The 15,918-nt window shown below is 35.5% G+C and overlaps 1 protein-coding gene across 3 annotated transcripts in view; it reads right to left on the reverse strand.

The window, feature by feature from the left end:
- Vps13a (vacuolar protein sorting 13 homolog A) overlaps positions 1-15,918 on the reverse strand; it is a 210,967-nt gene that overhangs the window by 103,305 nt on the left and 91,744 nt on the right. For all 3 annotated transcript variants that reach the window (XM_038349800.2, XM_038349819.2, XM_038349809.1), the window contains 7 exons: positions 14,462-14,541; positions 12,553-12,612; positions 11,565-11,718; positions 10,685-10,801; positions 10,502-10,605; positions 5,163-5,330; positions 2,737-3,041 (listed from right to left, as the gene is read on the reverse strand). In XM_038349800.2, coding sequence (XP_038205728.1) covers positions 2,737-3,041; positions 5,163-5,330; positions 10,502-10,605; positions 10,685-10,801; positions 11,565-11,718; positions 12,553-12,612; positions 14,462-14,541 — 988 coding nt within the window. The remainder of the gene's footprint in view (positions 1-2,736; positions 3,042-5,162; positions 5,331-10,501; positions 10,606-10,684; positions 10,802-11,564; positions 11,719-12,552; positions 12,613-14,461; positions 14,542-15,918) is intronic.

Genomic DNA, 15,918 nt, shown 5'->3' on the forward strand with positions numbered 1-15,918 from the left:
TATAACACATAGCTATACAATAAGTACTAGATGAAAAACAACTTCTAATACTATGAATTCATGTTTAACAATAACAAAACCTCAATACAGTCTCTCAGTTTCCTCTCCTCTCTCTTTTGCTATTTGTTAACATTTCAAATTATATTTTTTTGTTTCCTTATGAGGGAGAGGACACAACTGTCATGGCTCTCGTCAATGTCAGACGATAGCATGGTGGGTTCATTCTCTCTTTCCACCTTCCACCATGCAGATCCCAGATACAGAAATCTTGGAGGAAGGAGGCTGACCTGCTAAGCCATCCCACTGGTCTTTTCTGGCTCACTTCTGAGGGCTCCTCTTATGCGAATTTCTTAAATGTCTGCACTCCTCATCAGGCTTTCCTGTGCTGCAGTCTAAGATCTTTTTACCACTCAGTCCAACAACCTGAAGGACTAGTCATGTATTACTAAACTTCTGTATTTAAGAATTTAAACAAGATCTTTATTTTAATATCGAAATATATAAACGATTATCTTCTAGGTATTTTTAGATCTCTCCTTATATTTATTTCTAAGCTATTCTGTACATTACAGAAACAAGTATTGCCAGTGTACTGTTTTTATTTTTGGTTCTGTCTTCTCTCAGTGAACTGCATTAACAACAAGTAGAGTTTTATAAGCATTACAAGCTAAAGAAAATTTTAGTATCTCCTCTACTATAACTCCCTCATCCACTTAGTAAGTTACTATTGACTCTATTTCCTATAACTGGTTAGCTCTGACTTCATTCATCTACAAAGAAGTAGGTCAACTGTAACTTTTTGTGAATTACGGTCATAGTTACCAAACTCTTTGCCTAACCTTCAGTTTTTGTCTCCTTTTGACCAATTTTCCATTATTTTTCCAGCAACCTAATTAATATGTACTACAACAATCCAATAAAGTATGCACTATTTACTGGTTCCTTATAAAAATTTTTTCATGATTATACTTGGTCCTACCCCTTCATCCATTGAGTTGAATTAATCCTTAAATATTCAACTGATGGAAACGGTCCCCTTATCAAAGATGAGCAAAATGAATCAGATTTACATTCCTGCCGGAAATGCTTTCCTCCAAAAAGGTTGGGGGAAAAGAATCCCTGAGCGTTGGGGGTGGGGAAGTGTGAGTGCTGGTAACCTATGACTTGCTTCAGTTACTCCTGTTGTCAGATGACTTACAAAGAGACAGTAAAAAGAGGGTACAGTGGTGTATTATTTGTGTTTAAAGCTTGCCTGAAAGTCAGTGCAATGCAGCCACACTAGTCGTCCATACAGGTCAGACAGTGGGTGCAAGCACCTTTAATTCCAGCAGCCACACTAGTTAGTCACAGAGGCCAGGCAGTGGAGCTGTATGCCTTTAATATTACCACTAGAGAGGAACATAAGGTGGGATGAGACAGGAACTAGTTCTCTTTCAGTCTGAAGATTTCATAGAGACAGAGACCCTCGTCAGAGCAACGGACTGAGCTCCCAAGGTCCAGTTGAAGAGCAGAAGGAGGGAGAAGACTAGCAAGGAAGTCAGGATCACAAGGAGTTGGTCCACCTGCTGAAGCAGAGTGCCTCTTCTAATGGGAGCTCACCAAATGCAGCTGGACCAGGACTGAACGAGCATGTGATCAAACCAGACTCTCTGAATGAGGCTGACAAAGGGGGCTGACTGAGAAGCCATTGAAGAAGGCACTAGGACTTGTTTCTACTGCATGGCTTTTTGGAACCCTAGTCTATTTGGATGCACACCTTCCTAGGCCTGGATGTAGGGTAGGAGGGCCTTGGACTTCCCACAGAGCAGGGTTCCCTGCCCTCTCTTAAAGAGGGAGGGGGAGTGGAGGAGCAGGAGGGGAATGGAAGGAGGGGAGGAAGTGTAAATTTTTGAATAGAAAAATAAAAAAAAAATTAAAAAAAAGATTTCATAGAGGTACGAACTCTCTAGTGGTTTAGCTGCTTTGCTTCTCTGATCTTCAGGTTGAACTCCAATAGCTGTCTCTGGGTTTTTATTATTCCTCCTACAAGAAGGTTAAAAAAGACAAAGCCAGGGAACTCCAAAGGAAACAAGGATTCTGGGAAGAAATTAAATTTATAGAAGTCTGGCTTACATTAAAAACAAAATCAATAATCTTAGTTACCATCTAAAGAAACTAAGACAAAGAGAAAAACTGAACCAAGAGTTTACAACTGAAAAAATAGTAAACAGAACATAATGAAAGAAAAACAATGAGGTAAAAAGCAGACTTGAAATCATAAAATTAATACACTTATACTGATTCTGATGAGCAAAAGGATATAACAAAAATATAAGAAATAACATCATAAACATTAATGACTAAAAAGGGAGTGAGTACTCTGAACAATTTTTTGTCATTAAGTACAAACATTTTTATAAGTCAACTATTTCTCAATAAAGTTGCTTAAAAATATTCAAAGCTGACAGAATAGATTGGGGAAGACTATGTGTTGCAAAGTTTCATGTCAAATTTCTCCATTTCTATCTTATCCTTATAAAGAATTATACAAATATGAAAATATACTCCAGGTAAGTTTACAGTTTTCATCAAGATCTAAGTAGCAGTTTTCAAATATTTCTAGGTGGTTTTTTGAAAGAGTATAAGTGATCTAGCAAGAATCACACTATAAAGAGAATTCTAAAGATATCCAGTCCTTTAGTCTAAGGATTAAGAAAAGATTTATTATTTTACATAAACAGGCTGTGAAAAGCTTACCTGTATAGTCTCATTTCACTCAATTTTATTGTTATCAAATCAATTACAGGTGGGAGATTACTCTGGATTTCTGTTACAGTAACAAATGTATTTTTCATTGTAATTAAGCCAAAATCAGCAACAAAAACATTGTGAGACACTGGAGACTGCGGAATGACCACAATAGGGGCTTTTATGTTAACATCCAATGCAAGCCTAGAACTCCTTCGAGCCAGTTCCATTACACCATCAGCAGCCATTCCTGCTGCTTGAGCAGTTGCTTCAGCCAAGGCGTTTTTAACTGCTTGAAAATTATCTATAAAATCCTATAAAGAAGATAGAATGACATATTACCTTTAATAAACATCAAATTATTAATATGAATTGTATTAACTTAATTTTACTTCCATAAAGTAAAAACTTTTACTTGGTAAAACAGAGCCCATTATTTACTTATTATTTTCTGCCAGAAAAATTGAACAACAAATATATAGTGATAAAATAAAAATCTAGTCATCAAAACAAAGCAAAAAGGGGATAGTTGAACATTTTTTCGAGACAGGGTTTCTCTGTAGCTTTGAGGGCTGTCCTGGAACTAGTTCTTGTAGACCGAGCTGGCCTTGAACTCACAGAGATCCACCTGCCTCTACCTCCCTAGTGCTGGGATTAAAGGTGTGCACCACCACCGCCCGGCCAGTATTGTTTCTGGTGTACTTCCTCTAAGACCTAAGCATGTCTTACAGTTTATAGTACAGATTTAAAAATCTATAAAGTATTTAAAAATCTCAGGTCTGGTGAAATGGTTCACTATGTAGTGTATAAGTTCCTGCTACCTATGTGAAAACCTAAGTCAGTCTCTAGGACTCTCATGGGTAAAAAATGATCAGAAAAAGAAGGCCAAAAACTGAGAACTGGGGCCTCACCAAACTAAAAATTGTACAGCAAAGGAAACAAGCAACTGAGTGAAGTTGAAATCCACAAAATGTGAGAATATCTTTGCCAGCTATACATCCAATAAAGTATTACGATCCAGAGTATACAAAAAACTCAAACAAAACAAAAAACCCAACAACCAACAACTCAAAAGTCTCAATTGAAAAAATGGGGGCATAGCTCTAAATAGAGTTCTCAATATAAAGAAAATAAGCTTTAAAAAATCTTACAAAGTGTTCAATGACCTTAGCAACTAGGGAAATGCAAATTACATGAACTTTACCCAGTTAGGAATGCTAAGATCAGGGAAACAACTGAAAACAAAGGCTGGTGAGGATGAGGGAAAAGGGAACCCTTACTCTGTTGCTGGGATTGCAAACTGGTACAGCCACTTTGGACAAAAGTGTGAAAAATACTCAAAAAGATAAAAGTAGATCTACCAGATAACCCACTCTATCACTTCTTGGCATATGTACGCACAAAGTACCCGACCTCCTGCTCCACAAGTACTTGCATGCTCACTGAGCTCTACCGACAGCAGCTACCAAGTGAAAACAAACAACCTAAGTGTCCTGCAAGTGTAATATGGGTATTGAAAATGTGGTCCATTTACACTGTGGAATACTATTCAGCTGTAAAGAAAAACGGAATGATGAAATTTACAGGTAAGTTGAAAGAACCAGAAAAAAAAAAACCCACACACCCTAAGTGAGGTAACCTAGACTCACAAAGACAAATGTCGCATGATTTCTATCCTCTAAGGCTCCTAGCTCCAAATCTTCATATGTGAGTACATATCCTGGAGAACTATGAGAGCATTGCAATCTACAGTCATGCTGAGGGCAAGATTGCCCCTTTGTTTGTCTGAGCCTTGGTAGAGTTAGAACTTTCTAGTTGGCTGCTTTGCTTTTCTGATCTTCAGCTTGCACCCCAATGTCTGTCTCTGGGTTTTTATTATTTGTGCTACATAACTAGGAAAGGAAAGCATTTCCTGCAGAAACTAGGAAAGCAGGATAGTACCACTGTATGAGTAGAGGGAGAAATAGGGGAAAAGCAAGGCACATATGATCTGAAGAGAGTAAAGGGAAAAAGAGGGGTCTCCAAATCCTTCTACAGCTATACTTTCTCAGTCATGTTCACTGCCACTCTGTTAACAGGGTAAATATACAAAACAGAATTCTAATCAATTGTAAAAACAATGAAATTCACAACCAAATGGGTGGCACTAGAAAATATTATATTGAATGAAGGAACCCAGACCCAGAAAGGCACTCCATGTTCTCTCTTATTTGTGAATCCTATCTCTGAATTTTTTTTTTTTTTTTAGATTTGACTACTTAAACACAAGTAACTTCAAAAGCCAGCAAAGAAGACACTGGGCCAAGAGGAAGGACAGGAGAATACAGTTACTATGAAGAGCAAATGAGAGAAAACTGGTGGTGGAGGTATATTTAAGTGCATAGGAGTGGAAGGACAATACAGAAAGAGACAAGGAAGAAGAGCTAAATACTTACCAATATAGAATATAGGAATTTTGTGACAAACATGACTTCAATGCAACCAACAGTTAAATTAACTTGAACATCAACCACATTCATATCTGTGTATGCAGAGCCAGCAGTTGCATTCATGTAAGAAATCATTTTGAAGCTGAAAACTTCTTTTCCAGTGATATAAACAGCCTTGATGAGAGAAGAATCCAAAATATTACAGTCAATTTTTGAAGTAATGTACCCCAAGATCAAAGTAAAATGATAATAATATTGTACCATTTGGAAAATCTTCCAGGTACTTGAGTCACTACAAATGAGGTAACAATTCCAAATGCTTTATTAGAACTTGTAACCTAACCTGTTTTTTGTTGCAGTCTTTGAGTGTCATAAAAGTTAACAGGTCTACCTTGACCATGTTTTATGTTTTTAGTTATACATCTCACTTGGATTTTCTGTCTGGCAATGGCAGTCATCATATGCCTTTAGTAATAGTCAAAGCTAAAACACACTACCTACATAATTTACCTGAACTCAGTGTTTCGTTTCATTAGGTCTGAGGACTTTGAAACAATTTTTTGTATTCTTTAATGCAGTGTTTCAATTTTAAACTTCTGGTTCTTCATTAGTTGGTGAAGAATCATTTTAATTACTAACAAAAAATTGCCGGGGGGGAGGGGCTTAAAATTTCTACCTTCATAACTACCAGTTAAAGGTATAAGAGACAAGAAATTAATTTTTTTAAAAAAAATTTGGAAGAGTATTATCTTAAATTTACAGTTTTCTCAACTCTTAAATTCTAGAAGCAAGAACAGGAGATTGAAAAACCACCAAGTAAATCAATCGCAGTTCCCCAAAAAGCAAAAGTATGAGAGATTTTTGAAAGCCGAAGTAGTACAAAAATAGAAGAAAGGGAGTGTAGGTGTCTGGAGGTGATGCACGAAGCTAGAGAAAGGACCATTTCAAACCCTAAAATCAACAAAAAACCAATGAACTATTATAATTTTTCTTGATATTACTAGAAATATGGAATAACAAGAAGACAACAAAAATGTACATCATCTAAGAAAAATCAGGAGAAAAATCTGCAAGGAGAGAAGATTACAAGAGGCAGGGTTGCCAAATACCATGTAATTTATGGAAGAACAATTCAGCTAAAAAAAAAATAAAGGCTGAGTAAGCACCAGTGTTGGAGACAAAGTCCCTGGGAAAAACACACACAGTATCTCTCAGTTGTAGGACCGTGAGGAGTGCGTTTACCCATTGAGACGGTGGGACAGAGCTAACGGGAGACCACCAAGTCCAGTTGGAATGGGACTGATGGAAGAGGGGACCAAACCGGACTCTCTGAATGTGGCTGACGGTGGAGGAGGACTGAGAAACCAAGGACAACGGCAATGAACATGAACTCTACAGCATGGACGGGCTCACTGTGAGCCTTGTCAGTTTGGTTGCTCACCTTCCTGGACTTAGGGGGAGCTGGGAGGACCTTGGACTTAACATAGTGAAGGGAACCCTGATGGCTCTTTGTCTTGGAGAGGGGTGAAGTGGGGGTATGGGTGGAAGGGAGGGGAGGGAAGGGGGAGGAGGAGGGGAGGAGATGGAAATCTTTAATAAAAAAAAATGAGAAAAAGAAAGAAAAAAGAAAAAAAAACAATATAACTCAATTTAAAAATGAACAAAAAAAAAAGAAAAGAACCAAGACTGAAATTAGAGTTGTACTTGCTATTGGTTTTAGAAAAATGAAAACATTTCCATCCCACACAGAAAAGAGCACTGGGCTGGAGAGATGACTCAGTAGTTATCAGCATTTACAACTCTTCTAAAGAACTGGGACTCAATTCCTAGTACCCACAGGGTAGCTCAAAACTGTTTGTATCTCCAGGTCCATAGGACCCAACCTCTTCTGGCCTCCCTGGGCAGCAGGCATGGACATGGTGCACAGACAGAAAGACATGAGCAAACATCCATCACATAAAAACAAGTGTCTTTCTTACAAAGGCCTAATAAAGCATTACCAAAATTATTCTCTGACCAAAACAAGAGTCAATAAACCTTGCTGACCTCAGAGCAGGGTAAAGATACAAAATCTTAAGAGATGAGGACAAAGAAAACTCTATCTAAAAGAAGGACAAGAAGCCTTCATTAGAGCAGACCACAGAAGTCCTCTTTAGTTTGAATTAGTAGTCTTTCATTAGGAGCCAAGAAGCACAGCAAGCAAGATGCCCCAAGGAAGAGGAGATCCTCAAGAACACCCCATTTGTGAGACTAATGAATGCTTGGCCATGAATTAAATGGGCCAGAACAACTGACTATCAAAGTCTTCAGGGATGGTTATTTTTAGGTGTCAATTTTATTGGTTAAAAATGCCTAGGACAAGGCCAGGAAGATGGGTCAACAGGTAAGGTACCTGCCAGTAAGTCTGATTAGCTGAATTTGATCCTCAGAACCCATTGTGAAATGAAGGAAGTTTTCCTAAGACTTCTACATAGGTATCATGGAATGCCACCTCCACAACTGGATGGAGTGTAATCTTCAAGTTGTTAGATGAAATTAACCCTAGCTTCCCCAATTATTTTTTTACAGAATAGTTTATCATAGTAACAGAAAAATTAACTATAACAAAACACAGGCAAATAAAGGCCCAGAATTCCTTCAACTCATATCCAGGCTACCAGACGAAACTCTACCAGCTGAATGACCTCAACAGGTAAACCTTTATTTGCTTCAATTTTTTAACCCTAAAGCTGAAAATAAGATTCAGATCTGAATGTGATTTATAATAATTATTTAAATTAAAATAATAGTTATCAATAAGTAGTAGTAGAAAATTATCATGTAGAAAACAAAGTAAAATTAAGCGCTAGGCTTAACCATACACAGTATTTATTGACACATACTAAACATTTAAGAATGAAATAACACACATTTTACACAAATTTCTGGTAGGAAGTAGCTGACACGAATTATTCTTCAGAAGACCTTTATTCAGAAAGTAATGGAGTATGACAGTCATGGGCAACCATGATGGGGCCCAGAAGCAGGAGGGACTAGCCTCCAAAGCCCAAAGAAGAGTTTCATTTACAGAGAGAGCTGTGGTGAATGGCAAGGTGGGGTCCTGAAGAAAAAGAGGCATCAATTCCTGAGCACATACGGATACAATGACTTTCAGTGAAGTTTAACAGGGTACACAAGGGGAGGCATTCAATGTGATCTGGCCAAAGGAGCAGAGGTTAGGCAGAAATTAGACATGGGGAGAGCTGTAAATCAAAGTCGCCTTCAGTATAAGGCTGAAGTTTTCTTACAGTCACAGCAAGATCTTCTTAATAGTCTGGACTAGGGAGAGACTACAGGGGAGCGGCCTAGTGTGAAGCAAGGGAAGACTGTTGCCTAATAGAAAACAAACATTTTCAACTAATTTTATGAAGTCATAATTATCCTGATAACAAATTTAGAAATAAAGAAAACTAATTAAAACTGCTTATACTTGCCACCCAGAATTAACAAGAAGAAAACCCTGAATTATCAAGATGGTTTTATATAAAAGAAGAAACTAGCAACTAGTTTTATTTCAGTAAAATATCATATTAGCAAGATGTTTTCTGTCTTCAATAAATATATAAACTTGTAAATGGAGAATGGTGCTCTACTACACAGTGACTTGGTCTGACAGTTACAATCTGTAACAGTAATAAGTTTAATTTATCAATAACACCCAAAAGAGGACAATAGTGTGTGTATATCACAGAATGATGACTGCAACATTTTAATACAGAACAAATAAATTTATGCTGCTCTGGTTGATCAATGTAGTAGTTCATTTAAGAAACTACCTACACTGGAATCCAAGGAAAATGATAGAGGAGCAAGATAAGAGAGAGAGACTTTTCAATCTGTACCTCTTTTGAGCTATATTTTAATTTGGCCATATTTTAAAAATAAAATACAGAAGGAAAAACTCAATGTTTGGGGCTATAATTCATTTCTGTTACTATCTGTATAGCTTTTAGTAGATAATTTTATTTCTGTTAGAATGACTTTCTAGAAAAATAAAAATGTATGCCCTATCCTTCATTGTCCTATATATACTATGAATCTTAAAGTAACAGTGACAGAGGAGCAAATAACAACTTTGGAAATTGCCATCAGTATTATTAAAAATTGTAATCCTTATTTCTACAAGTCATGCATATTTGACGACTTTTGTGCTAAATCACTCTTTATTGATATATATGTATATAAAGTATAATTTTTGTTTCTCACATAAAAATCAGTTGATGACTATCAATAATGATGACAGAACTGGAGATAGGGCTCAGCAGTAAAAAGCACTTACTGCTGTTCCAGAGGAACTGGGTTCAGTTCCCAGCACCCACATGGCAGCTCATAACTATCTGTAACTTCCATTTCCAGGGGATTCATCACCTTCTCTGGCCTCTGTGGGCACAAGACACACATGCAGTATAAACCCCATTATGCATATGACACACTATTAATATATGCATGTAGTATATATACATATTTGCAAGTAAAACACTCATACAGATACATTAAAAAATTTAATAATACTGATGATAACAGACTAGGACCAGCATTTAGAGTTATTAAACTCTAAATTCTCACTTATTGACCCAAAGAGTCCTTCAGGTTTCCCACTCTTACACTTTAGTATTTTGTCATTATGTCCTTCAATACATCATTCTACTTAAATTCTTATTATCTGAGAATTACTAACAAAATATCTAGCCACCTACATCAATTTCAAAGGATTCTCTCATTTCATGACAGTATACTTGAAATACATGACACCTTCTAATACCACTATCTGAACTAGGCAGTTAGGGATATTTACAGAATGAAACACTTTTATTTGTAGTGTTCTTAAAAGAAGCATTATTAGCAACACCCCTCCTCCAACCACTCAAAAACATTATTTGTTCAAGGAGAATTATTGACTTAGGAAAAATCACAACCTTCATTTTATAAATAAAAGATTAGATTAGGTAACTGAAAGGGTTACAAATATTATCAAAGCTAGTAAATCAATTGTGCTTTACTCTAAAACCCATTAGGCATAAGACACTGCTAATACATGATAAGTCTATTTAATTGATGTGAAAACTACATATTTAATGATATATTGGTACTTAATACAAACAAAATCTCAGGGCTGGAGAGATGGCTTGGTGGTTAAGAGCACTTGCTCTTCCAGAGGACCTGGGTTAATTCCCAGCACCCACATGGTAGCTCACAACTGTCTATATAACTCCAGTTCCAGAGGATCTGACACCTTCAAATAGACATAAATACACAAAACACAAATGCACATGAAATAAAAATAACTAAAAAACCCAAAATCTCACCTTTTTATATACAGCCATTTTATCCGAATCTAACACAATTATATTCCTTAGTTTTGCATTTATTTCAGTGACTAATGGCTTCATAATCATCTCAGAATCAAGCCCTAAGAAAATAGAACAATGAAAAATTGCTTTTGTCTTCAATTTGATAATCTTAAAAATGTTTCCATGAGATGGTATTACCTTCAATCTTAATTTCAGAAATTTTTTGTTTCTGATCTTGAATAAAAATCCGTAAACAAGACAATTCAGCCAAAAGTTGCAAGGTAATAGTATCTTCATTCGTGGGTAGCTTTAAAGCTACAAAACAAAGTCACATTGTAACACAAAAAAAAGGTTAGTAACTAGCACACTACACACAGGCAGCTAGAGTATCACCACAAATGATTATAACATCAGATTTACAGTTCAACTACAGGCAAAGAAATATATTCCCTACTGGATTGAGAATTCTAAATATGAATTATCTAATGAATACAAAAACAAATAGTCCAAAGACTGCTCTTAGAGGTAACTAATCATTTGAAACTAAGAAATTAAACTAATAACTATGAATCTTTGAGACAACTGTCATTATAGAAAGTAAATACCCATAGTTCTTAATGGTAACTGATAGAGCATCTCTAATTAAAAACTTCAAAATGCTGCAAAATCAAAGGCTTTTTGAGTATTACCATTATGCTCAAGAAGTTTTAGATTTAAAGTAACTCAAATCTTAACCTGCACTCTGATTAAAAACAACCATAATACTCAAATGTCATTTACATTTTTCTAATCTAATGTCACATAAACTTTAATCTAAATCAAGTATTTCTTGTCTAATTTACAACTCAAATATATTACAACATAAACTCTTTTCTTTTAGCAGTAAGTATTTTCCTTTATCACTAATCTTTAAGATTAGCATGAAATATGATGAATCATTTTAGGTGTTTGTCTAATAAAAAGCAACACCAGAGACTAAATTACAGTTCCAATTGGTGAACAAAAGAAACAAAGAACAAAACAACCACCCCCAACAAAAGAACAAAAAACCCAAAAGCTTAAATTTTAACAAATATACCAAGCATTTTAATGAGATCTCCTTTGTCTTCAGTCTCTGCAACAGACACTGGGGCAGACTGTTCCCCTAATTGCGGAAGGGTATTATTAAGATAATTCATTGTATTGAGAAGTGCTTCAGTGTGTAAATGAATATCCAAAGAGGAAAAATTCACCTATGGAACAAAACTGATTTTAGTACTAAGTCAAAAAACCATCTGACTTGATAGTCTTTAAAATACACTATGCGGGGCTGGAGAGATGGCTCAAAGGTTAAGAGTACTGTCTGTTTTTCTGGGTGGTGGCGGCACAAGCCTTTAATCCCAGCACTTGGGAGGCAGAGGCAGGCACATCTTTGTAAATTCAAGGCCAGCTTGGTCTACAAGAGCTAGTTCTAGAACAGGCTCCAAAGCTAGAGAGAAATCCTATCTCAAAAAACCGAAAAAAAAACAAAACAAACAAAAAAACAAAGGGGTACTGTCTGCTTTTCCAGAGGTCCTGAGTTCAACTCCCAGCAACCAGATAGTGGCTCACTATCATCTATAATGAAATCTGATGCCCTCTTCTGACATGCAGGCATACATGAAGGTAGAACACTGTTTATATAATAAATTTATATATACGTACATATATATATGTACATATATATACATATGTGTGTGTGTGTGTGTGTGTGTGTGTGGTCATTCACAGCTTTAATTCCAGCACTCAGGAGGCAGAGGCAGGCAGATCTCTGTGAGCTCTTAACCAGTCTGGTAAACAGAGCAAGTTCCAGGACAGGTTCCAGAGCTACAAAGAAATTCTGTCTCAAAACAAACAAACAAACAAAACCAACAACAGCAACAAAAAACATATCCTACATTTTGTGATATAAAACACATGATTTAAAATATTCAGCTTTATCATTGGGGAATCTTATAATTCCAATTATAAAATAAGTACTGGTAAGACATCTAGAAAAAATAGAAATACAGTTTCTAATTTTAAAATAAACAATTATATACTCATACCTTAATAAGTTGTAAAACATTGTTATAAGTACTTTTTAAACTGGGTGCATTTTTTTCAACCTATACAAAGAGAAAATGTATCTATTAGAATATATTAGGAAGACATGTTTACAATTACATGACAGTTGTAAATTTTTCAAGATTTGGATACTATACATAAATTATCTATAAATGAGGTGGCTAGTATGTTACATGCATACACGCATATATATGTACATAAATTTACTTAAACAAGCAACTATTTGACCAGAACAAGGCAGCTGATTTACTATAATAAACAAAATGTGCTAAATATGGGCTTCTCTAGCATAAAGCAAGTCTTCAATTAAGAATACAGGCTATCTTCCTTATTATCTAGAGAAAACATGTTATAAGGTATCAAATATAGAGAACAATCCTTTGCTCCTCAAGATCTCTGAATGTTTCTTCCTAATTTTTCCTGTATTTGAAACAAAATTTGGGAGATAATAATCTATAAGTTCCCAAACACTTGTCTTTCCAAATATCTTACAGCCTTTGACAATGACATAATTGTATATTTATAGCTTACTACCTGATGTTTCGTGGAATGCATACAAAATGTTTAAGTAAAGGTAACATATATCCACCAACTACCTTACCTACCATCTATTGTAAGACATTTGAAATTACCTTTGGAAATATACATTATCTAACAGATTTCAAAATCTATTCTCCTTTCTAGCTGAAACTATTTTCTGATGTGGTATTCCCCTCTGTATGCTGTGATTCTCATTAATGAATAAATTGACCTATAGCAGGGCAGAACTTAGCTAGGAGGGGAAAACTAAACTGAATGCTGGGAGGAAAAGCCAGAGTCAGAGAGAAGCCATGTAGCCCTACCAGAGATAGACACTGGGACTTTACCCGGTAAGCTACAGCCTCGTGGAGATACACAGATTAATGAAGATGGGTTAGTTTAGGATATGGGAGTTAGCCAGAAACATGTTTAAGCTATTGGTCAAACATTATTGCAAATAATATGGTTTCTGAGTGATTATTTCAGGGCTGAGCGGCCGGGAACAACAAATTTTTTTGTCAACAATTCCTTATTCTTTCCTTTCACAGTAGTCCTAACTTGCAGTAGCCACCATTTTCTTTTCACATATATGAGTTCAATTTTATTAGAATCTACATATAAGTAAGATCCTCCCGTATATTTTTCTCTGTGAGTAGATTATTTATTTCACTCAACATCATGGCCTGCAGACTGATAATGTTGCAAATGTCATGATTTAGCCTTTTTAAATAGTAATCCATTTAATATACACATAACACAATTGCTTTTATTTTTCTTTAGTTTGTATATCCTAAAACCTGATACAAATACACAACAAAAATCTTTAAAAATATCCACCAATCATGGAAACAAAAATTGTCTTAAGTATAGTAATATTCTCTTGGCATAATTCTTATTATAAAGTAATTATTAAAACACACACAATGCCAAGTAACAAAGAATAATTCAAAAACAGACCACAGTACATACAGAAAATGAACAAAATTTTAAAAGATTATAAATCAATATAAATGGAATGGAGTCTGACACTTAAAAAGCAGGTAACCAGATAATGGTAGAAATGAAGTAAATTCATCCATCCTCTTGTACCACAAACATTAAGAAATTTCATTAACACTAAACATTTGTTTCTTTTTCAAAAGTCTGGTGGTAAAAGTCAACCTAGAGTTCCTTTCTTCTTAGAGCACAAGATACTTCGTTTGCTATATGAAGTATTTGTGAATCAAAACTACAGAACAATAAGGCCCAAACAGAAAGACCTTTAAAACAGAGGCCTTCACAAAGTTACATTAGAGTAAGAATTAAGCACACTAAATTATAAATTTCAATAGCAAATCTACCTGCCCATCAGGTAGAAGCAGAACTGCTTACCCTCACAAATTCCAATGTTAACAAATCTTCCATTGTGTTATCCAGGGTGGTGATCAAATAAATTGGTTTCTTGTTTTCATCTAAAAATAGTTTAAGGATTATTTCTTGGTAGTAAAATTATACTAAGATAAATTAAATCATTAGTAATTATGATAGAAAAAGATTTCCTTAGACGCTACTCAATAAGATCCCTTTGTTTTTTCTACTCAAAAAGTGTCCTTTGTCCATACAATGTATCCTTTCTTTGTATTTCAACACTAAAGTATCAAACCTTCTGATATATAGACAAGCCAGTAACAAAAACTAGCAAGCTATTAAAGAAAAACCAAAACAACTCTTAGTAGTAATGAAAGAGCATGAAAAATTCTAGGACTGAGTCATAACAATGCCTGGAAATAAAAAAAGCGAGTACCTCTGACAATACTAGTTGTGGAGATGCATCAAGAAAGTGTTACATTTTTCTATATACTAGATAAAAATCAGTCTTAGCAGTACATACCAGTTTACTTAGGTATATTACTAATTCTGTTCAAAACGAGATATTCTATGAGAACTGCTAGAGAAGAGATATCTGTATACTCTTTAAAACTATCATTATCAAATTACTTACAGCTGCTAAAAACCAGTATCTAGAGACTGGGATAAAGGATTATAAACTCATTACACTGCTCTAGCTGAGGAAAGCACAGCACAATGTCTATGCAGCCCTTCAAACTTAAAACTATGAGCACATGAACCAGCACCCTATTTTAGATATTAACCACATTTTTCGACCTTAAGAAGATCTGCACTTCATTTACACGTTTACCAGCTTCTTGAACAGCTGTTTACCAGATCATTTGTGTTTCATAAAGTAACTCTGCCCCTCACTTTGCAGAAAATAAGAGCAAACTGTTTTAGGAACAGGCACAGTAGTGATGGTATATAATGCTTTTAGAAACAGGCACAGTAGGGATGGTATATAATGCTTTTAGGAATGGGCACAGTAGGGATGGTATACAATGCTTTAGCGATAGGTACACTAGGGATGGTATATAATGCTTTTTGCAAGGATTTATTTATGCTTTGCCTTTGAGAAACAAAAATAAGCATAAACATAAAAAGTAGCAATGGCTATACTACTTCTGGATTACTAGAGAACACTATTCAGCTGGTTTACTTATTTTTCCAATAATCAAAGAAAATTACTTCGGGGGCAAAAGAACAGAATATAATTTTGACATAAAAGAACAAAAATTCAACACCTACATAACGAACTTTGTGTGACTAATCAGTAACTGCGATACGTTTCCCCACACCCAAGTTTGTGTGACCAAGAGAAACTGTGACACAGTCTACCACACTCAAGTTAGTGCAACCAAAGGGTGACTGTGATGCAATCCACCACACTCAAGTTTGTAAGCCCAAGAGACAACTGTCACACAGAGCACCACACTCAAGTTTGGGAGACCAAGAGA

This window comes from Arvicola amphibius, chromosome 1 (genome assembly GCF_903992535.2).
Source record: "Arvicola amphibius chromosome 1, mArvAmp1.2, whole genome shotgun sequence".
Classification (NCBI taxonomy): domain Eukaryota; kingdom Metazoa; phylum Chordata; class Mammalia; order Rodentia; family Cricetidae; genus Arvicola; species Arvicola amphibius.